The sequence below is a fragment of the Dipodomys spectabilis genome, unplaced genomic scaffold (genome assembly GCF_019054845.1).
Source record: "Dipodomys spectabilis isolate Male_0828 unplaced genomic scaffold, ASM1905484v1 ptg000594l, whole genome shotgun sequence".
Taxonomy (NCBI): Eukaryota; Metazoa; Chordata; class Mammalia; order Rodentia; family Heteromyidae; genus Dipodomys; species Dipodomys spectabilis.
In genome coordinates this window covers 662,571-686,094 of record NW_024871271.1, presented here as the reverse complement: position 1 = coordinate 686,094, position 23,524 = coordinate 662,571, and the positions used below count along the sequence as shown (strand labels likewise).

The 23,524-nt window shown below is 46.3% G+C and overlaps 1 protein-coding gene across 3 annotated transcripts in view; it reads left to right on the top strand.

The window, feature by feature from the left end:
- Window positions 1-23,524, top strand: part of Fam193a (family with sequence similarity 193 member A) — a 121,984-nt gene that overhangs the window by 70,627 nt on the left and 27,833 nt on the right. For all 3 annotated transcript variants that reach the window (XM_042670973.1, XM_042670972.1, XM_042670974.1), the window contains 8 exons: window positions 960-1,084; window positions 7,272-7,419; window positions 9,495-9,572; window positions 11,066-11,178; window positions 11,274-11,516; window positions 14,571-14,724; window positions 14,814-14,993; window positions 16,081-16,332. In XM_042670973.1, the coding sequence (XP_042526907.1) occupies window positions 960-1,084; window positions 7,272-7,419; window positions 9,495-9,572; window positions 11,066-11,178; window positions 11,274-11,516; window positions 14,571-14,724; window positions 14,814-14,993; window positions 16,081-16,332 (1,293 nt within the window). The remainder of the gene's footprint in view (window positions 1-959; window positions 1,085-7,271; window positions 7,420-9,494; window positions 9,573-11,065; window positions 11,179-11,273; window positions 11,517-14,570; window positions 14,725-14,813; window positions 14,994-16,080; window positions 16,333-23,524) is intronic.

The window sequence follows — 23,524 nt, the reverse complement described above, 5'->3', positions numbered from 1 at the left end:
GTAGCTCCAGTGGTAGAGTGTTTGCCTAGCATTCCAAGGCCTTGGGTACAATCTCCAGCACCAAAGAAAAGGGTTGTCTGGTTTGGTTTGGTTTGGTCTGGTCTTTTTTAGATAAAAGGGGGTTATAAAAAATATGAGACATAAATTGAAGAGGTCCCTCACTGGGTGAGATTTTAAGAAGGAAATTAGCTGATGCTAGTGACTCACACCTGTAATCCTAGATATTCAAAAGGCTGAGATCTAAGAATCAGAGTTCAAAGCCAGCCTGGGCAAGAAAGTCCCTGAGACTCTTTATCTCCAATTAAACACCAAGAAAGCTGGAAGTGGAGCTGTGGCTAAAGTGATAGCGTGCTAGCCTTAAGCAAAAAGCTCAGGGACAGCACACAGGCCCTGAGTTCAAGCCCCAGGACTGCCACTAAAAAAAGAAAGAAATGGGATTGATAGAGAAGATGGTTGAAATATCAGAATACTACGATCCAGAAGACATGGAGTACTGGTGCAGTGATGTCACGACCACTGTACTCCCAAGGCATCATCTGAAGACACTGAGTTCTCTTGAATTTCTCAGGAAATTCTGCCACTGCCAGAATGCCACGAGTGGAGGGGGCAGTTAGTACCTTGGCATCAAATGATTTGCATGCACTAAAACGATTTAAAATGTGGAGCTTCTATTACATTTTGGAAGCCTAACTGCAAAGAAATGACAGTCAAATACATTGTTTCCTGTCCTTCTCTGCTCCTCCTTCATCCATCGGTGTGCACACCTTCACCCTTCTTCATGTGCGGCTCCTGTAGGAGCAGGAGAGGTGGCCTACTGTGTGCTTGGCCCTGGGAGGGCGCAGAGACGGCTCACAAGCCCCATGTTCTGGGACTGTGCAGAGGCCGCATAGGAGATCCTGCTGGGAAATTTTTCCTCTTTACCAGTTCATCTTTTGTTTGTCTTTTGTCCCCTTAACTAGGAAAACGAACACTTGAGAAAGTTCCAGGTGACCTGGGAACTGCATAATAAACATCTGTTTGAAAATCTGGTCTTTTCAGAGCCACTTCTCCAGAGCAGCTTGCCAGCACTGGTGTCGCAGATCAGGTATTCAGTGTTGACTTGTGTGTCCTGATGTGTGGCATCCCGGTCTTTTCTGTAATGTGTGTGACTGCAGACTGCTGGAGGTTTCTTCATGAAAAACAATGGGGCCTAATGAAAGAAAGTTGGGCAGAAAGCTCAAACCTAAGGAGTAACAATACAGTTGAGCTTGTAAGTAGTGACTGTAAGCGCTGCTAAAATCTCATAAATGCAGGAAGGCCACAGTGGGTGCAGCGTTGGTCACTCACTGCAGCTTCAGTGTAAATGGTAACCTCTCACCGGGCTGCGTGCCCGGACCCCCGCAACAGGTGAGAATCTGCAGAGCAGGAACAGGTGACAACTTAGCACTGCTGCTTCGTGGTTTTCCACCTGTCACGGGGGTCTCTACAGTGTAGCTCCCATGACAGGAAAGTGTCGTGCTTTACCATGCCCAGAGTCACTCTTGGTCAGGGGTTGTCCCTGGGAGTTGATGGGCGGTAGATGAGAACACAGCTCAGAGCGTGACTGGGCTCCCTTCGGGCTTCACTGTGCAATGCCTCTGTCACAAAGGCCTCTGCATGCCTTAGCTCTTCCTCTCTATTCACCCTTGGGTTGTTCCTCCTGAGGAAGACCAAGGCAAGTGTATAACGTTGGGAATTTGCTGGGGGTAAGTGAGGGAATGCATGCTGGGCATGTGTTTATCCTGGGGTCACCATGTTCAGTTAGTAAGCACCCCCTTTGTGTGATGTTTCTCAGCAAAGCCTAGTTACACATGAGCTACCACAGCTCTGTAAGTTGGGTTTTTTTTGTTGATTTGGTTTTTTTTTTTTTTTTTTGGTCGGTTATGGGGCTTGAACTCTGGGCCTGGGCACTGTCCCTCAGCTCTTCAGCTCTACCGCTTGAGCCACAGCGCCACTTCCGGTTTTCTAGTCGTTTATTGGAGATAAGAGTCTCTCAGACTTTTCTGCCTGGGCTGGCTTTGAACCACGATCCTCAGATCTCAGCCTCCTGAGTAGCTAGGATTATAGGCGCGAGCCACCTGCTCCCGGCTACGTTGGGTTTTGTTTCTCATCTGTTTGTCATATATAAACACGTTCCCATATTGTAAATGTACCCTAATAGCAGCCACCACCTTTATTTGGCCATATTGAAATACTAGAGCACAACCTCCCATCCACACCTCGGGGGAGGATGACCTGAGAATCTGTTGGATGAGAGAGACTGGCACTAAAAGGGCTGGGCAGACTTCTGCAGTGATAGCATGGCACTTGTGGATTTCAGCTTGGCCCTTGTAGTGTTGTTTTATCCTGCTTTCTGGCCCCTCTGGCTTCTGCGTTCACTGTTCTAAGCATCGAGTATGCTTGGGAGTCTTCCTCATCTGGTTTCTACCACTCCCCAACAGTCCTTGGAGCTTTGATTATGGTGTGTGGTGGGACCTGAACTCAGTGCTATCCTTGAACTTAACCACTTGAGCCACAGCTTCCACTTCTGGCTTTTTTGGGTGGCAGATTAGAGATAAGAGCTTCATGGACTTTGCTGCTTGGGCTGGCTTTGAACCTTGCTCCTCAGATCTCAGCCTCCTGAGTTGCTCATAGGCGTGAGCCACCGGCGCCCGCCATGACTTTGTGTTTTGAGTCCTCATTATCCATTTACCTTCTCGATTCCCCACCTCTGAATCCTGCTCTGGGGAGTTGTCTTCAACTTACAAGCTTTGGGGATTACTTCAAATTCAGATCATTACAGAAGATGGGAATCATCACAGTTCAAGGCAGAGAGCCAATGTGGTGGCTCATGTCTGTGATACAGGATGTGATTATGGGAGACTGTAGGTAGAAAGATCATGGTCTGATGCCAGCCCTGAACAAAGAAATGCAATTTCCTGCCTGAAAAACAACTCAAACCAAGGAGTGCCTGGGAATATGGTTCAGGTGTTAAGAGTGCATGCCTACGCAAGCATGAGGCCCTGAGTTCAAACCCTAGCACCTCAGAATAACAATAAGTATATATCTTTTTTTTGTCGGTCATGGGGCTTGAACTCTGGGCCTGGGCGCTGTCCCTCAGCTCTTCAGCTCAAGGCAAGCGCTCTACCACTTGAGCTACAGCGCCACTTCCGGTTTTTTAGTGGTTTATTGGAGATAGGAGTCTTTCCTGCCTGGGCTTGCTTTGAACCAAGATTCTCAGATCTCAGCCTCCTGAGTAGCTAGGATTACAGGCGTGAGCCACCGGCGCCCGGCACAATAAGTATATTAATAACAGTATAAGAAAACTTTTTTCTTTTTAGCAGCTTTATTGAGATAAAATGTATATACTGACGATCACTTAAATTTACAGCACAATAGTTTTTTAATATTACATTCTAATTTGGGGGGGGTAAAATACAACAAGAGTTGTCATTTTAAATATATAATTCAAGCTCTGAGAATGTGGCTTAGGGGTAGAGTGCTTGTCTAGCATGCATGAAACCCTGGGTTTGATTCCTCAGTACCACTTACACAGAAAAGGCCAGAAGTGGGTCTGTGGCTCAAGAGTGCTAGCCTTGAGCAAAAGAAGTCCCAGGACTGGCAAATAATAATAATAACAACAATAATAATAATACATAGAGGTATAATGCATTATGCATTAGTTAACATGCACAGCCGTCATCATGTATTTCTAAACCTGTTCTTTTTGGTGGTACTAGGGTTTGAATAAAGAGCTTCCATGTTTACTAGCCAGGTGCTCTACCACTTGACCCATGCCCTGGCTCTTTTTACTTTCATTATTCTTTTAAATAGGTTCTTGCTTTGTGTCCAGTCTGGTCTGGACCATGATCCTTGTATTCATACTTTCTGCATGGTTGAGATAGTAGGTGCACGTAGCTTTTTATTAGTTGAGAAAGGAGTCTTGCTCACCTTTGCGTGGGCTATCTTCAAACCTTCAGTTTCTCAAATCCTTCCAACTTCTGCCTCCCAAGTAACTAGGATTACATGCAGGAGCCCGGCTCTGGAGCTTTTTTTTTTTTTTTCTCCCAACAGAAACTCTGTACTCAATAGTAACTCCTATCACCCCACCCCATCTTCTGGTCCCATCTTGCCATCACTACCCTATTTTTTCTGTCTGTTTATTAAGGAGTTTCACTGTTTGTCCTGTAGAAGTGCCGCCATTGGTCCAGGTCTTGCACTGGCATGCTTACTAAATATATTGCCAGAGCAGTCTCCATTACCCCCCTCCCCCATCACTGCCGCTTTCCTGTGGCCTGAAATAATCTGTGTCTGTAACTTGGAATAAAGGTGAGCTTGCTTGCTTGCTTGCTTGCTTCTGGTAGGAAGAAGGAGGAGGAGCACATATATAGAGAGATTTGGTGAACTGTATAGAAACTAGAAGTAGGTCATGTGCAGAGCAGTAGAAGAAAATCTGTTTCACAGCTCATGAAAGGGCCTAGGGCTGTTTGCACACTCAGCGCAGGTCTGAGCAGAGCCGTGTCTTGAGCTGCTGGGCATCCTCTCAGCCACCGTGCCTGGATGCTGTGCTTCCCGTTTTCTGGACGGTTTCCCCAACAACTTCTGCCACATGTGTCAGTAGCTTCAGCAGCCCGGAGATTGAGTTCCCCTTTATTCAGTGTTCACAAGCCTGGTCCACCCCAGGGTAGAATCCGGGTAAAAGGGCAAAGAGCCATTTCTGTCCATTTGCATCTATGACAAAGATTCAGTTTAAGTGGATTTGTTATTTTTTTCTATTATAAAACAATTTGGTTGTTACTAAAAATAAAATATGAAAATAAAACAATGAAGAGAGTGGTAAGGGCTCTGTAAGCACATTTGATGTTTCTTACATATTTTCCCTTTGGTTACTCATATACACACACATACTTTTATATGCTCTGAAGTCATAAATTTCTTACATGGGCATTTTTTAACTGGTGTACATGTGTTGTAATTGTAACATTTGCAAATATGCCAATATGGAGCCCTACACATAGTCCATAGTCTTTGTGCTCTTTATAAATGTTACCTTTGATTCTCAAGTGTCTTTGCCAAGATAACTTTGTTACAGTTTGTAGTGTATTTGTGACATGTTGGTGCATGAAAGAAGTTTTTTCTGATCTCCTGACCTGCCTTTGAGCGGCCACCTTCACCCCAGGCTTCCCTTCCCTGCCTCACTGCCTCACCCCCTCCTCTTCCTCCTCCTCCTCAAAACCATTATTTACATATGTTCCCAAGAGTGTTCATCTTTTTTTTTTCCTTTTAGTTGTATAGCTATCTTTATATTGTTAGGAATGATACAAGAATAAGTTAAAAGTTTTCATTCTTTTATTTTCATGTCTTATACTGGGATTGAACCCTGGGCCTTACTTCTCCTAGGCAAGTGCTCTGCCATTTGAGCTCTGCCCTCAGCCCTCAGCCCTTTGGGGGTTTATTGTTGGTTGGTTGGATATGGGGCTTGAATTCTGGGCCTGGGCGCTGTCCCTCAGCTTTTCAGCTCAAGGCTAGCACTCTACCACTTGAGCCACAGTGCTCTTTTCAGTTTTCTGGTAGTTTATTTGAGATAAGAGTTTCTCCGCTTTTCCTGCTCCAGCTGGCTTTGAACTGTGATCCTCAGATTTCAGCTTCTTGAGTTGCTAAGATTATAGGCGTAAGCCACTGGCGCCTGGCCTTTAAGGGGTTTTTTTGTTGTTGGTTTTCTTTTTTTTTTTTTTTTTTTTTGTATCACTTTAGGAAAGTTCTTTAACCAGGCCCAAGCTTTGGTTTCTTTATCTGTACAATGGGAACCATAGTACATAAAGTTATTACAAAAGGACTCAATTACAGGACATATGGGAAAACATTTCGCAAATTGTAAATTTTCAATAAATGGGTTATTAATTTTGTGCATATTTTAGCAAGTTTTTAAAGTTATGGAAATACAGGATGTTACTTATATTCACTCAAATGAAGTGCTTTAAAAGTATAATGTGATACCCTGAAACCAACAGAGGTCACCTATTCAAAGAAAACTGATTATTTAAAATACCTTGGTAGAAGCCAGGTGCCCAGGCTTAATCTATAATCCTTGTTATTTGGGAGGCTGAGATCTAAGCATCTTGTTTACCAGTCAGCCCAGGCAGACTAACCCATGAGACTCTTCAATTAATGAGCAAAAAAAACCATAACTGAAACCCCATTACACACACACACACGCACACGCACATGCACAGGGGTTAGGAATGTGGCACATAGTAGGGTACCTGCCTAGCATTGTAAGCCACTGTTCAGTATGTGCCTGCTTCAGAGCTAGGACAGGTGAAGATGAAGAAAGTGTATGTTATACGTTGCTACATCACAGTGTCTCACAGCAACCCCATGGGATAGGTCTTTATTCCTTAAGATACAGAAGCAGCTCTCGGCTACCAAAGGTAAGCCACAGAACAGGAATAGTGTTTGCTGCCAATGTCAGCGAGCATGTGAAGTTCTGGCCAATGTGGCTGTGAGGCTTTCCACACGGAAGGGTCAGACAGAGTTTGGTCAAAGTTGTAGAACTCCCTGGTCACTGCAGTCCTCCAGAATTGCCTCTGCACCTCAGGATTTGATGCCGGAGCCCACAACCAACCGGCCTCCCTCCAGCGCTCTCCTTGTTTGGTTTTCTACACAGGGTCTCCCTAACTTTTTAATGGGCTGGTCTTGAGCTCGTTCTCCCACGTAGGTGGGATTATAGGTGGATGCAGCTATACCCAGCTTGCATGTGTGTCTTTTGTTTCTCATTTCTCATGTTGTCTCATTCTCCATCTTACCATCTTTTTCTTTATCTTTTTCTTTTGTACTATTTTTTGGCTGTACTAGTGGTTGGACTCAGGCCCTGTGCTTGCTAGACAGATTCTCTACCACTTGAGCCACACTCTAGCCTTTTCTGCTTTCATTATTTCTGCAAGAGGAGCTCACATTTTGTGTGGGCTAGCCTGGACTGCAGTCCTCCTATTGAAGCTTCCTGCATAGCTGGGATGGCCAGCACCTAACTGTCTGTCTGTCTGTCCTCTCTCCTAACCTCCTTCCATTCTACCCTGCCCCCTCGCACCCAACATATATTATGTGAAATTGTCTGGGGTGTCTTGTATATGTACTGTTAGTACTTCACAGCAGCCCTGCAGTGGTGTTCCACAACGTCCTTGTGTTTGGAGCTGGGAGGTGAGCTGACCGAGCAGCAAGAAGCACACCTATGCTTTCAGTGTGGGAGTCTTGGTGACAGGCCCTCTCCCTCCTAGGCTAGGGACCACCACACATGACACCTGCAATGAGGACACGTATAGCACCTTGCTGCAGAGGTACCAGCGCTCTGAGGAGGAGCTGCACAGAGTTGCTGAGGAATGGCTAGAGTGCCAGAAGAGGATCGATGCCTATGTGGATGAGCAGGTGAGTGATGGGCCTAAGCTGATCCCAACAGACCCCCCCTCCCCCGCCCGCCCCTGGTAGGGGCCCTGCTCACTGGGCAGCAAAGAATGGCAGCACCACAAACAGCCTGCCCCTCGCTGCCACTTGCATAGACTGTCACATCCTCAAATGGGAGCCTTAGAGACATTGAGAAGCCATCAGGGAAAAGTTTGCTGAACACTATGCTTCCCAGAGCCCATTTTTCACCCATCCAGAACCGTCTAGAAATGGAGCATGGGCACCTACATGGATGCGTGGGAGAGGGGCAGGTTGGGAGGTAGGCCATGCCTGTGGAGACGTATCTAACGCCTTGGTATGTGAGGGGCTACAGCCTTAGAGTGACACCACATTGTTCTTTGATTAGACGTCCTCTGCCACTCACCCCTGGCCTCTCAGCTTTCTAGAAGGTCATCAAGAAGAACACTCAACATGGGTGTGTGTGTGTGTGTGTGTGTGTGTGTGTGTGTGTGTGTGTGTGTGTGTGTGTGTGTGTGTGTGTGTGTGTGTGTGTGTGTGTGTGTGTGTGTGTGTGTGTGTGTGTGCCTGAACTCTGGGCTGTGTGTGTGTGTGTGCGTGTGTGCGCGCGTGCGTATGTGCGCGCGCCTGAACTCTGGGCCTGGGTGCTGTCCCTCAGGTCTTCAGCTCAAGGCGAGCGCTCTACCACTTGACCCACAGCACCACTTTTTCTGCTGAGGAATCGAACCCAGAGCCTCATGCATGCAAGGCAAGCACTCTTCCACTGAGCCACCTTCCCAGCGCCATGGCTGTATTTTAAAAGTCATGGTGGTACGAGGAATAAAAAGGAGAAGTGCCAGTGTTCTGTACTGTGCTTATGAGACTACAAGATTAGGGCTGTGGTTCTAGATACAGATGTGTGCTAATCCCATATGTGTCGTGCGATCATTCATTTGAATGTTGCTGTCACCTGTCAGAGTGCTGAGCAAGTGGGAAGAAGGAAGGGACTGGCATGTGCCTGCCTCTCACAGGTTTTAGCTACCACAGCTGGTAACTGCCTTCTACAGCAATTGTCTCACTGTGGCCACAGGCACTGTAGTGATAAATGACCCCTTCTCTAGAACTAGGGACAACCTGTCTTTCTGTGGTCTTTGTTGTTCTGCCTTTAAAATTTGTCACATTATGGAATTGGGTGCTGTTGAGCCTGTCCTAGGGCCAGTGGCCTCAAGAAATTTGGTATGCTCCTGGGCAACACTTTCCTTATTCCCATACATGTAGCACATCGGGGCTTCAGAACTGGGCTGCATGTCTGAGCGGCTCCCTTCCACATGGTGCTTGGCAGAGAGAAGTTGCTTGGTGTTGTCTTTAGACTGAATGTGTCCCTAAATCGTGTTTTGTCTGCCTGTGGAACCAGAGCCTTTTTCCCTGGTTGTGGCCTGTCATTGATCATGACTCCTTTGACTCAGCTGCTGTGGGAAGAGGGCACTTTCCAAGCTGTTTAACAGGTGGCAGTATGGCACACATTGGAGCAAATTTGATGGTAGGAAGCTCTGCTTGTGGCTTGTCTGGGTAAGGATAGCCAGACAGGCAGAATTTGGGTAGTTCATCTGTCTGTAGCCACCGCTAGGCTTGTGCAGAAGGTCTCAAGCCTCCAAATAGCCAACAGTGCAGTCACAGAGTCCACATTGTTTTATTTTACAGTAATAGGGATTAAGCCTAGGGCCCTCTGCTTGATAGCAAGCATGCTGTTACTTGAGCCACACTTCTGGCCCCTGCGTTTGTAATTGTCTATATTGTATTTTACCCTAGCTGACCTCAAACTCAAGATCCCCCTGCCTCTGCTTCCCAGGTAGCTGGGAGTCTACACGTGTCACTTTGCTCAGTGTAGAACCTGCCTTTCATGTGAGAAACGCACTTACGGGACAGGTTTGATAAGGGGGTAAGCTGCTGAAAGGAATACCTGCCAGCGCACTTGAGCCTTGTGCTTGTGTTTGGTTGAAAGATGATATTTCTTGTGTATATCATTTCTGCCATGTGAAGAAAATCTGAAAATGTTCTGGTTGCTGTTACTAACATGTTTTGGTTTTACATTCCTTTTCTAGATGACAATGAAAACTAAGCAGCGTACACTAACAGAAGATTGGGAGATATTTAAGCAAAGGCGATTTATTGAAGAACAGGTAAGGTTGTCAACAGGATAGGCAATTAAAAGAAATCCACCCTACTCTGCACAGAGCCGATGGCACCTCAGCGTGCAGTTGTGCTCCGTGTGACAGACACCTTTTGAGGAACACATGGGCATTTTTTGCCAGGGGTTAGGCACTGAAAGACAGTGATTTTTAACCTCAAAGTACACTGACTCACATTCTGTTCTTCCCATACTCGTCAATGAAAAGGCACATTTACATGCCTTAGTTCCGAGTGCCCTTGAGTTAGACAGCTGTTGCTCAGAGCTCCCCTGCTCCCGTACAGGGCACGCAGTCTCTCCAGCATACACACCACAAGGCTAAGGATGTGCCTGAGATACCAGAGCTGGGATTCAGTCCAGCTTCTCAGGTGGCACGCGGGGCCCTGCCTCCAGCAGGACGGCTGTCCCACCCGCCCCTCCCAGCAGCTCTGCACCTTCTGCGGGCAGGGCTTTGACAGAGCCTACCAGTCACCTTCCCATGACTGGCCTCCTGACCCTCCACTTTGTTTTGAAACTTAACAGAAGCCGTCTGGCTTGTAGCTCACGCCTGTCATCCTAGCTGCTTAGGAGGCTGAGATCTGAGGATTGCAGTTCAAAGCCAGCCCAGGCAGGAAAGTCCGTGAGACTCTTTATCTACAATGAACCACTCAGAAAACCGGAAGTGGCGCTGTGGTTCAAGTGGTAGAGCGCTCGCCTTGAGCTGAAGAGCTGAGGGACAGCACCCAGGCCCAGAGTTCAAGCCCTATGACCGACAAAAAAAAAAAAGAAAGAAGGAAACTTACCAGATTTCTCATTGGTGTGCCGTGCACACTCCTGCCCCTGCTCTGACCTTCATGGTCTACTTTGTGAGTCTCAGTCCCTGGTGGTTTCCTGCCTTCCTCCATGCGCACTTTGCGCTCTATTTTTTTCCTTCCTTTCTCCCTTCCTCTGTCCCTTTCTTTTGTGTTTGATGTTAAGGATCACTGCAGGGCCTTGCTTGTTTAAGCAATTGCTCTGCCTCTGAACTATATCCTGAGCTTGTTCTATCCTATTGAGTGGCAGCATTTCTAGTTATCACTTGTCTCAATTCCAAGACTGGCCCAGATTGCCTTCTCTTTGAAATGTAGATGCCTCCTAGTCAGTGGGAAGTGAGTGCCTCTTTCTGAGTTCAGCCTTTCCTCCTTGAACACATCTCCATTCCCACAGCTCTCTTCCTTGTGCTTCACAAGTCCTGGGCACACAGCAGGAGTTTAGAGATTGGGTATGTGCCGCATCCCTGCTGTCAGATGTCTGTGGTGTGGGCACACAGTACACTTGCTGGAGCTTCTGGTCCCAGTATGACTCAGCCCTGGCTTCTGACTCCAGGGTAGCCAGCTGCCCCTGCTCCTCTCTCCCCGAGGATTGGGCCCATTGGTTTCTATGTGAGCATGGCTTGTATTACTGTTGTTACCCACAGACAGGAAAGTATCACACAAAACTAAGCCGCTGTTTAATACTTTCTTCTAGTTAACTAATAAGAAAGTGGTTCCTGGCGAGAGCAACTTCACAGACACCGTGAGGCACGTGCTGTCATCCCGGCTGAGCCTGCCCGACTGTCCCAACTGCAGCTACAGGAGAAGGTGAGCTGGGCTGCTGCCTGCCGCCCTAAGCCAGGCCGAGGACACGGTGGCCCGCGTGCTGGCTTTCTTGGTAACTGTCCTTAATTCCCAATCAGATGTGCTTGTGATGACTGCAGCCTGTCACACATCCTCACTTGTGGTATCATGGACCCCCCGGTCACTGATGACATCCACATTCACCAGCTACCACTGCAAGTGGACTCTGCTCCCGACTATCTCTCTGAGACGCGCCCACCTAGCACGTCCTCCGCCAGCTCAGGGTCAGGCTCCAGCTCTCCCATCACAGTTGAGCACCATCCCAGACTCATCCTCACAGACAATGGCTCTGCACCAACTTTGTAAGTCGTGCCTCTGTAACAGTATCCAATAATAAGAAATACAGACTCAGTAATGTCTATAGAAGTATGAGCATCGTTGTAGTGCTTTTCATTAAAAAAAAGACCTTTCATGGATTTAAGCATCTTCTAAAACATGAAATAGTAAACCTAAACTTGACAATATTTTATTACCTTAAAAATGATAAATTATTAAATGCCAGTACAGAAAAAATAAACACACACAACAAACACATGTTGGTGTGCAGGGAAGTGTCTGCTCATTCTGCCGGAGCGGGGCCCGCTCGCTACTCATCGCCTCATTGTCAGCCCTATGCTCATGCTGCTCCATGCCTTGCTAAGAGCTCAGCCCATCGCTTTAGCAAGCAGGTGAAGGGTTGTTCTCTGTGTTCCACATCTTTAAGGTGAGGGATTTGTGCGCTCTCACTGACCCACATTGCAGGTGCCTGCTCCTAGATACTTTCAGCATTGTGGCCTTACCATTTGCAGACTTTGTATGCTGACTTTTGGCTGGGTTACACATAGATGTGTGTGGTTTCCCAAACATGCTTAAGTTTCTGTTGCACATGTGTTCTTGTGTTATTTACTGTGCAGTCAGTAGGAGCCCTGGAGAGGTGCCCAAATAGGAGAGGTTTGATACCCTGTCCTCAGCAGCTCTGTTCCTCTGATTTCTCAGACTTAATGGATATGATGCTTTCAATGTTTGGACTTGTTCACAAACCCCATTTTTTTCTTACTAATTTAAGGTGCTGTCAGTAGAGCTTATGGTCTTGTACATGAGAGGCAAACAGTGCTGAACCATACCCGAGCCCTAAACTCAGAATCCTTCTAAAGGGCCGGTCAGAATTCCATGACTATTCATTGAAGAATATCACCCTGCCCTGTTGCCTTAAAAGTGCTGTTCCTAGCCGGGCGCCAGTGGCTCCCACCTGTAATCCTAGCTACTCAGGAGGCTGAGATCTGAGGATCGCGATTCAAAGCCAGCCCAGGCAGGAAAGTCCTTGAAACTCTTATCTCCAGTAAACCACTAGAAAACTGGAAGTGGTAGAGCGCTTGCCTTGAGCTGAAGAGCGTGGGGACAGAGTTCAAGCCCCACGACCAACCAAAAAAAAAAAAAGTGCTGTTCCTGGGTTGAGTGTTGAGGTTAGGATTTGTGATATGTTATCGCATTTCCTACGGAGACAGGGAAATTCACCATGTAAAGTCAGAATCCACATTGGACAAATTCAGGCTCAGACTGCTTGCTCATTGCTGCCGTGGCTGCCGACAGATGTCAGCCGTGGGGCTCTGGTGAGTGTTGCATGATGGAGCCTCTCAGCTGGGCCAGAACTACTCCCTGCTGGCTGGGCAGCCTGGTCGGGCCTCCAGGCCTTTGGGCCTTGGGCAGCTTGTGGTTTGTGTCTTCCACATGCCAGCTGCTGCGATTTGAAGGTGTCCAGTGTGGTCCTTGGCTTGCGTTGTCTCTCCCATGCTGACTTTGCCTGGGGAGGGAGCGCGGGTGGCTTCACTCAGTGCTCCATGCCTCTGGTGGACCTCCGTCAGGTCAGCCACAGCTGAGCAGCCACTTTGTTCAGAACAGAACCCTGGCTTCCCCAGCAGCGCAGCCTCGCCAGTGGCAGCACTACAGGAGTGGGGTGACTATCGCCCTGTGCCCAGGCAGCCTGGTACCCTGCATGAGCAGGTGCTGTTCGTCTCCCTTCAGTAAGCTCCAGGGTTTGACATAGCACAACTGGTTGATGCTTGTCTCCTTAAAAAGAGAGAGGGCAACTGAATGTGGTAATCCTGAGCACCCTTGCTGGTGAAGACTCTTTTTGGTCCTTGGAACTTTGGCCTCATAGAGGCCATTGTGTGCCTAAGCGGATGCAACTCATGAGTGTGCCGGTGGGGCCTCGGGCAGGCACATGTAGTTCTCCCGCACCAGGAAGTCACAGTTGTTTGTTTGTTTGTTTAGCCAGTCCTGGGGCTTGTGAACTCAAGGCCTGGGCACTGACCCTGAGCCAGCACTTTACCACTTGAGCCACAGCTCTACTTCTAGTTTTTTGGTGGTTATTTGGAAAGAAGATGGAGTATCTTTACCATGATCCCCAGTTCTCAGCCTCCTGAGTAGCTAGGGTTACAAGCATGAGCCATCAGCGTTTGACTAAGAAGTCACATAGTTGTTTTTTGTTCATTTGTTTTTTTTTTGTTTGTTTGTTTTGTTATTTTGCCCGTCCTGGGGCTTGAATTCAGAGCCTGGGCACTGTCCCTGAACTTCTTTTTGCTCAAGGCTAGCACTCTACCACTTGAGTCACAGCGCCACTTCCACTTTTTTCTGTTTATTTGGTACTGAGGAATTGAACCCAGGGCTTCATGCATGTTAGGCAAGCGCTCTACCACTAAGCCACGTTCCCAGCCCAGAAGTCACATTGTTAAGTGACCCTCATAAACAAAAACCATGAGTTTGATTCTTTTAAGATTAACTATTTCACCAGGCCCTAACAGCTGATGCCTGTAATCCTAGGTACTCAGGCTGAGATCTGAGGATCATAGTTGGAAGTCAGCCAGGGCAGAAAAGTTTGTGAGATCTTATCTCCAATTAAGTATCCTTCCTACCTCCCACCTTCTCCTCTCCCCCAAAAAGTTGGAAGTGGAACTGTGGCTCAAGTGGTAGAACATTAGTCTTGAGCAATAGAGCTCAGAGACAGCGCCCAGGTTCTGAGTTCAAGTTCCAGGACTGGCAAAAAAAAAAAAAAATCCAACTGTAGAGACCAGAGGTTGTTCTCTGTTCTTTTAATTTTACTTAAAGATTACATCCTGCTTCCAGGTGGTAGCATAGCTGTGTGCAGGGAATTACAGGTGAGAGTACAGATCTGACAATGTGTTTGTGGTTTCACTATTTGTTATTCTTCCCGGCGTGTTTTTGGTTCCGGTGACTTAGAGGTGTTAAGCAGCAGGAATGGCACTTCACTCAGTGCTCTGAATGAAGACAGCACTCTTAGAGAAGGGGGACTCAGCACACGGTTCCTCATGGCCCTCCCTAAGCCAAGGGCTTCGTGGTGACGTCTCTGCTTGCCTCAGTTGTAGTGATGATGAAGATGTCGCACCGCTGTCAGCAAAGTTTGCTGACATCTACCCATTGAGCAACTACGATGACACTGAGGTGGTGGCCAACATGAATGGGGTCCACAGCGAGATGGATGGCGGTGGGGAAAACCTGGCCCTGAAAGATGAGGTATGGGTTCATAGTGACAGCGTGGTCTTATGGTTAACTTTGACATCGTTCTGCTTTGAAGCATTAGCTACACAAGGCTGTCTTTAAAGTCTCCTCAGGTAAGCAGCACTAGTAGCAGCTCTTCAGAAGCTGGTGATGAAGAAGCAGATGGTGAGAGTAGTGGGGAGCCCCCAGGAGCCCCAAAAGAAGATGGGACCCTAGGAAGTGGAAGCCCCAGGGCCGAGGAGAGGAGCGGGGACACCCCGCCCCCGTCCCACCCAGCTCAGCAGGTGCGTGTCCTGCTTCCAAGAGTCTGTGTATGTGTTTCCCTTTTCTTTTTTTTTCTGTTGGCCATGGGGCTTGAACTCAGGGCTGGGCGCTGTTCCTGAGCTTTATTGCTTAAGGTGAGCGCTCTACCACTTTGAGCCACAGCGTCACTTCCAGTTTTCTGCAGGTTCATTGGAGATGACAATCTCACAGACTTTCCTGCCTGGGCTGCCTTTGAACCACGATCCTCAAATCTCAGCCTCCTTGGCACTTAGGATTACAGGCGTGAGCCACCGGTGCCCGGCTGTGTCTTGTATCTTCAGACTAGAACTAAAGATAAATAAGCCATACTTAGAAAATATGACCCCCCTACTCTAGTTTTGTTTCTCTCACTTAAATCTGTGATGATCTGTCCTGACTTCAACGCTGCCCTGCTCCATGGTGAGTGTCGGGGTTTGTCTGTGTGTCTCCTGTGTGGAGCCAAGGAGGTTTGGTGCTTCTGTAATTAAGCTTTTTTTTTTGGTCGGTCATGGGACCTGAACTCTGGGCCTGGGCACTGTCCTTCAGCTCAAGGCTAGCACCCTACCACTTGAGCCAAAGCGCCACTTCCTGGTGCTTTTGTTTTAGATCGGGGTCTGCCTATGAAGCCCAGGCTAGCTTTGAGTTTGTCGCCCTTCTGCTCCCACCTCTCCAGTGTGGTATCTGTAATTTGCACCACCAGGCCCATTCAGGAGATGTTGGTTGGTTGCTGAGGTTTGAACACAGCGTCTCCCTCTGTTTCAAACCACAGTCTTCCCTATCTCAGCTTCCCAAGTAAGCTAAGAAAGACTACAGGCGCCCAGCTCCTAGTTCCTGCTCCAGTGCGCACGGGACCTAGATCAGTAGGGGCACCTCAGCAGATATCCAGCTGGTGAATGATCCTCTCTTTGTAGCTTTTCTCGGACTCAATCTAGTTCCTCTCCACCCCACCCCCCCCACTGGGAGGGCCCTGGTGAGCCCAGCCCCCCCCCCCCATGAGTCAACAGCTTTGTATTTGTTTTGTGACTTTAACTTAATTTGTGCCACTCTTTGTTTACATTGAACAAGTGCTTCTCTTTTCTTTGCTTTTAGGCTGAACAAACTCCAAACACTTGTGAATGTCATGTTTGTAAACAAGAAGCTTCTGGACTGACCGCCGCAGCAATGACGGCTGCAGCCCTGCCTCCTGGCCATCAGTTCCTGAGCCCAGAGAAACCCACACACCCCGCGCTTCACCTGTACCCCCACATCCATGGACATGTACCCTTGCACACCGTCCCCCACCTGCCTCGGCCACTTATCCACCCTACCTTGTATACAGCGCCCCCTTTCACACACAGTAAGGTAAGCCGAGGCAGAAAGGCCTGGAAGTCCTTCCTGCCTGTGTCACTGAGCTCTTATGGGAGCTCCCACCAAAACCAGCATCCCTGGGTAATTGAAAGGCCCTCCTAGGACCGTGCGCGACATTTGCCCTCTGTCTTTCAAGTGCTTAAAATTTTGAACCTTTACAATTGGAAAACAAATTGGGGGATCAGTGATGGTTTACTTCACTCAGAATTACCTAGCTCTTAAGAGATTTCAGGTGATGTTGATTCACACTCCCCTCATGGCTCAAGGACCCAGCTCTTTCCTTAATTTGATAGGTAACTTATCTGAATACTAGCATGAGTCCTCTCTGGGTTCTACAGGGTCTAAATAATTATGAAACTTCAGCTTGAAATCTGAGGATTTACAGAAATATAGAAGCTACCCAAAAGCCCAAAGTGTACAATATCTTAAAAATCCTTGACTAGGCACTGAGGACTCATGCCTGTAATCCTAGCTACTCACAAGGCTGAGGTCTAAGGGTCAGGGTTCAAAGCCAGCCCAGGCAGGAAAGTCCATGAGACTCTTATCTCCAGTTAACCACCAGAAAACCAGAAGTAGCGCTGTGGCTCAAGTGGTAGAGCACTAGCCTTGAGCTGAAGAGCTGAGGGACAGCGCCCAGGCCCTGAGTTCAAGCCCCAGAACAGGCACCCAAAAAAAAAAAAAAAAAATTCTGAGGCTGTGGAGAGGTAGTTGAAGGGCTGATAGGATAGGCCTTGAAGATCTAGAAAACAGTTGGTTTATATGAATTTCTTCTCGAACCTTGTTTGAATATTTAGCATCTTAGATTTATAAGTGAAATTTTTAATTAATGTCAATCTTGGTACCTATCTAGCTTTGTTTGCCTTTCTACCTTTTTAAAAAAATTTGTTATACCAGTTTTTTTGGCTCAAGGTTATCTTTAGTCAGTCAAATTTATAATTTTCTTAAAACTCTGCTAAAACAGAGAATCCCAACTGAAAAAGAGTCTAATACCCCATGGAAAAGAAGTCTGCAGGCCTCATTCATGCTTTCTTCCTTGGGGAACCTGTTTGCTGGGGAAGGACACAGGGGGGAGATCTGTCACACAGGCTTAGGAAAGAGTTTGTCATATTCCACTTCAATAATTACTCAGCACCTACTGAAAGTCAGGCTTAGACTTTGTTGAGTGCAACTTGACTTGAACTCTTAGTGATGTCTTCAGTGAAATGCTTTTCAAAGCATTTTTCAGAGACATAGTACAATACAGGTTATTTTTTCCTAGTCCTGAGAAAAGATAATAGAATTTTCTGTCATATAATGGTACTGGTTGAAACGTTCAAGAATTAATTCGTAAAATTGTTCATGATAGTACATGCCAGTAATCCCAGCATTTGAGTAGAAGTAGGAGGGTCGGAAGTTCAAGGGCACTGGACTACATGGTACACTGTAGAAAGACCTTGTATCAAAAAAAAAAAAAAAAAGCAATAGAGGGGGAAAAGTTGGTGGAAATAGCCCAGAAGAATAATAGAAGTTAGAGTATCGTCAGGGTATGTAGAGACTGTAGTTAATAACTGGCTGTTGGCTCACCCCTGTTATCCCAACTACTCAGGAAGCTGAGATCTGAGGACAGTCTGTGAGACTCTTATCTACATTCACAACCAAAAAGCCAGAAGTGGAACTGTGGCACTGTCTTGAGCAAAAAAGCTCAAGCCAAAAGCTCAGGGGCAATGAGTCCAAACCCCAGTACCAGCACAAAAAAAAGAAAAACATTTTGATCCCTAGTTTATATTTTTAAATGCCTTTATGCCAGTGATACATTATTTTTTTAATTTTTTTGTTGTAAAGATACTATACAGAGGGTTACCAGTGATACATTATTTTTTATTGAAATTAAGTTATTTGAAAATTCAAAGTAGTTGCAAAAGAAAAAAGTAATAAGTTCTAGAAGAAAAAATACGTCTGGAGAGAGCTTGCCCAGCCTGCCCCGGGTCCTGGCGCGCCCAGCACTGGGGTTGGGTGAGTGGTGAGCACTGTAATGCAGCGTCAGGTTTAATTTCCAAACATTATGGGCTAATGACATACTGTATGATTTTTTTTTTTTTCCCTGGTACTGGGAGTTCAACCTAGGGCCTTGTACATCCTGGGCCAGCACTTTTGCCACTGAGCTTCACCCCAGCCCTGATTGCTACTCTTGAATTTATGAACGTGTGTTTCATATGGAACGTGATTTACCCTGGTGGCTCCAGAAGAATGTGTGTTCTTCTCTCAGGTGATCTAAAAATGTCTGCGCAGCCGATTGATGATGTGAGGGAGTTAGCATGCATGCCCTTTGCTGGTGCTCTGCCTGCAGAGGCTGTCTGCTGTTTGTTGAAAATTCCAACTTAAGATAGTGGATTCATCGGCTTCTCCTTGCAGTGCTTTTTTTTGTTTTGTTTTGTTTTTGCATCATTTAGTTTTATACTTTGTTTTCAGGGGCTCATATGTGTCTTTTTGGAAAACTGACCTATGACATAATTCCCCTCACCCCCCCTCAACTCTTCTTGCTCTGAAGTTTTTCTGAGAATATTAAAGTCCTTCCAGCTTTTTAAAAAAAATTTATTAGTTTTGCATAATATACTTTTTTTCCATCTCTTTACCTGTTTCTCTTTTCTTATTGTGAAGTAGCTTAACATGAAATGTAGTGTCTTAACTACTTCTAAGGGTACAGTCAGTAGAACTAAAAATGCATTTATAATATGCATCATTGCTGGGCATTAGTGGCCCACGCCTGTCATCCTATCTTCTCAGGAGGCTGAGATCTGAGGATCACGGTTCAAAGTTCAAAGCCAGCTTGGGGGGTGGGGGGCACAGAAATGACAGAAAAATCCAAGAGACTCTGATCTCCAATAAACCACCAGAAAACCGGAAGGTGTGTTGTGGCTCAAGAGGTCGAGCGTTCGCCTTGAGCTGAAGAGCTGAGGGACAGCGCCCAGGCCCAGAGTTCAAGCCCCATGACTGAAAAAAAATAAATACATAAAATAAATATTGTGCATCAGTCACAACCATCCACCTCTGCAGGCTTTACATTTTGTAAAATTGAAACTTTTGACCCATTAAATGGCAGCTTCCTTTTCCTCGGCAGCACAGGTAATGACAGCTCTACTTTTGACAGCTCTAAAATCGTCATCTGAGTGGAATTATACTATGGTTGTCTTTTTGTAGGTGGTTTATTTTATATTAACATAATGTCGCAAGCATATTACAGAATTTTCTTCTTAGAACAGCATTCCTTTATAAGGATAGCTGCAGTTTCCTGTCCTTTCATTACCCATGAATGCATAGGTTGTTTTCCCTGTTGTGGCCGGTGCTGCCCTGAATATAGATGGACACAGATTTCTTTGACAGTCCCTTCAACTCTTGAGTCTGTCCTCAGAAGTAGAAGTGTTCGATTTGATGGTAACTGCTGTCATCATATTTTCATACTGGCTGTGCCAGTTTGTAACAGGTATTGCACCTGTTGGTGTCTTCCCTTTTTTTTTTGGGGGGGGGGGTCTGGTCGTGGGGCCTGAACTCTGGGCCTGGGCGCTGTCCCTCAGCTCTTCAGCTCAAGGCTAGCGCTCTACCACTTGAGCCACAGCGCCACTTCCGGCTTTTTCCTTTTTGCTTATGTGGTGCTGAGGAATCGAACCCAGGGCCTCATGCATGCAAGGCAAGCGCTCTACCACTGAGCCACCTTCCCAGCCGGTTGGTGTCTTTGTTTTGGTAGTCGCCATCCTAGTGGGAAGAAGGGTTATGACATTGTTACCTTAATTTGCGTTTCTCTAATGTTTAGTGATGTTGAACACCTTTTCATATATTCAGTGGCCTTTCTTTTCCTTCCTGTTCCATTTCTTTCATTTGTCTGTCTGTCTTGCTTAGATTACACATTATACATTACACATTTTTTATGCCAATAGCTTTATGTTCTGAGTTCAGAAATTGGCAATTGTGAATCCTCTAGTTTTCATCTTTCAAGATTGTTCTTTTTGGGCTGCGAAATTGGCTCAGTGGTAGAGTGCTTGCCTCTCATGCATGAGGCCCTGGGTTCGATTCCTCAGTACCACATAGGCAAAAAAAGCTGGAAGTGGTGCTGTGGCTCAAGTGGTAGAGCGCTAGCCTTGAGCTGAAGAGCTGAGGGACAGCGCCCAGGCCCCAGAGTTCAGGCCCCATGACTGACTCACCCAAAAAAGATTTGTTATTGTTTTTTTAGGCCATTTGGGGTTCCATATAAATTTTAGGATGGGTTTTTCTATACTTGAAAAAAGTCATCATACCATCTATCAAATTTTGGGTTATCTGAACATTCTGTGAACATTATGTATTTCCATTTGTTTGTGTTTCCTTTCAGCAGTATTCTATGGTTTGATTGTTGGACTCTTGTGCTAATTCTTAAATATTTTAAGGTTTTTTTTTTTTTTTTTGTGAGTGGAATTGTTTTCCAGATTGTTTACTGTTAGTATATAGAAATGTATCTGATCTTCTTTTGAATGTAGGCCTTGTACTGTGATACTTAACTAAATTAAGTCTAATGCCTTTTTTATTGTCTGTGGAATCTTTAAGGTTCTTCTATATATTATATCATCTTCAAAAATATTTATTTCTCTCTTTCTAATTTGGATTTTTTTTCTTGCCTGTTTACCCTGGCTCTGGTTTCTGGTACTACATTGGATAGAAATGGTAAAAGCAGCCTACACATCTTGTAACTGACGTTTAACATGAGTGTGATATTTACAATGATTGTTTTTGTTTTTTGTCAGGTTTTGTTTTGTTTCTTGCCATGTAACCCAAGCTGAGCTCAAACTCCTAATTCTATTGCCTCGTCTGGGAATATCGAAGTGTGCCTCCACCCCCATCTCCCATGGATGGCTTTTAAGTTGAGGTGGATTCCTTCTGTTTCTGTTTGTTTTTTGTTTTTTGTTTTTTTTGTCGGTCGTGGGGCTTGAACTCTGGGCCTGGGCGCTGTCCCTCAGCTCTTCAGCTCAAGGCGAGCGCTCTACCACTTAAGCTACAGCGCCACTTCCGGTTTTCTGGTGGTTTATTGGAGATAGGAGTCTCACGGTCTCTCCTGCCCGGGCTGGCTTTGAACTGCAGTCCTCAGATCTCAGCCTCCTGAGTAGCTAGGATTACAGGCGTGAGCCACCAGTGCCCTGCTTCTGTTTCTGTTTTGTGGAGTGTTTTTTCTGAATTTTGTCAGATGCTTTTCTGCATCAGTTGAGATAATTATGTAGGTGTTTTTTCCTTTATTTTGTTGATGTTAAATAATTAACTGCTTCTGAGGCTAGTGTGAATGAAATTATTTTCCTAATTTCTTTCTTGGCCTATTGATTGTTGCTATAGTGAAAAGCTATTGATTTCTGAGTGTTAATTGTGTATGTATCCTGTTACGTTTCCAAAGGTAATTATCAGTTCTAGAAGTTTGTTGGTGGAGACTGTAGGATGGCTAAGAATAGAATCATACCATCAGCAATTAAAGATAATTTGAGGGCTGGGAAGGTGGCTCAGTGGTAGAGTGCTTGCCTTGCATACATGAGGCCCTGGGTTTGTATTCCTCAGCACCACATACACAGAAAAAGCCGGAAGTGGCGCTGTGGCTCAAGTGGTAGAGTGCTAGTCTTGAGCTGAAGAGCTGAGGGACAGCGCCGGGCCTAGAGTTCAAGCCCCATGACCGACCCAAAAAAAAAAAAAGATAATTTTACTTCTTTCCCTGTTTGAATCCCTTTCATTTCTTTCTTCTGCCTTATTGCTTTGGCTGGTCTAGTGCTATATAGAATAAAATGGGGTGGGGGTGGCAGGCAGGAGGTGGGGCCACACTCTTGTCACTCCCCCCCTTAGAAGAAATGGTTTCAGGTTTCCCTATTTAATATGATGCTCACTGTTTGTCGTATATAGGCTTTATTAAATTCAGGCACATTCCTTCTGTTCCTAATTTCCTGATTTTATCAGAAAATAGGGAGTGCTTCATGAATTACCTATCATCCCCACACAGCGGCCATGTCCGTCTTCTCTGCACTGTTGTGATTTTAGTAAATGTGCTGCTGAGATGAGCGCAGTCCTTGTTTCTCTGCATCTCAGTTTGCCATGTTTGTTTCCTGGCTGTGCAGGCTTGCGATGAGCCTCGAGACGTTATTTGGAGTGACTTCGTTGCCGGTGTTCGCCTTTTCTGCTCACATGGCCTGTCTTTCCTGATCTGTCTGCTGCTCCCATAGCACCCTTCCCGTGTCCATCACGTTGGACCCTTGGTCACTTTTGTCTCGCAGCCTCTGGTAGGACTGGCCTTGGCCTCACCAGGTCTTCCTGTCTGAAGCGCCTCAGGCTCCTTCCCTCCTTCCATCACAGACGCCCGAGCACTCACTGAACCCGAATTATCGCTTAGTTCTTATTTGTAAGCTATAATTTACTCTTGTTTAATCAAATAGAGTAATCATTTTCTGTGATTTGGGATTTTTTCCTTTCTTTCTTTGCTTTGAGAGACACTTGCTATACTTCGCTGAAGCCTGAGGGGCCTAACTCCTCAAGGCTTGTTGTTTGCGCTGGCGTCAGCACTCTCATCTGGGTGAGGCCACCTTTGTGAGAGCACGAAGGCACTGAGGCCTTTGAAAAGCCTTCCTTAGCAGTAGCCAGTGTCTTACACTCAACCCCAGCCACTCGGAGGCTGACATCTGAGGACCAGCCTGGGAAAGTCTATGAGATTCTTATCTTCAGTTAACTAGCAAAAAGCCACAAGTGGAGTTATAGATCAAATGGTAGAGTGCCAGCCTTGAGTAAAAAAGCTCAGAGACAGCTTCCAGGCCCTGGGTTCAAGTCCTAGGACCAGCACAAAATAAAATAATGAAGCCATCCTTTAAAAAAGCATTTCTGAGTTGGGCAGCAGTGGCTGTCTGTATTCCTAGCAACTCTGGAGGCTGAGGTCTGAGTCTTCAGTTCAGAGCCAACCCAGGCAGAAATGTCTGTGATACTCTTATCTTCAATTAACCACCAAAAAGCTGGAGGTGGAGTTGTAGCTCAAGTAGTAAAGTGCCAACATTGAGCACAACAGTTCAGGGACAGTGCTAGACCCTGAGTTCAGCCCTAGGAGCAGCACCGAAGCAGGAAAAAAAAAATGTCTGTCTGTTGGTCCTGGGTGCCGGCATGGTTCTGACTCACCTGAGGTCCACCGTTGCTGGCTGGGCTTCTGCACTGCTCAGTGAGCTGT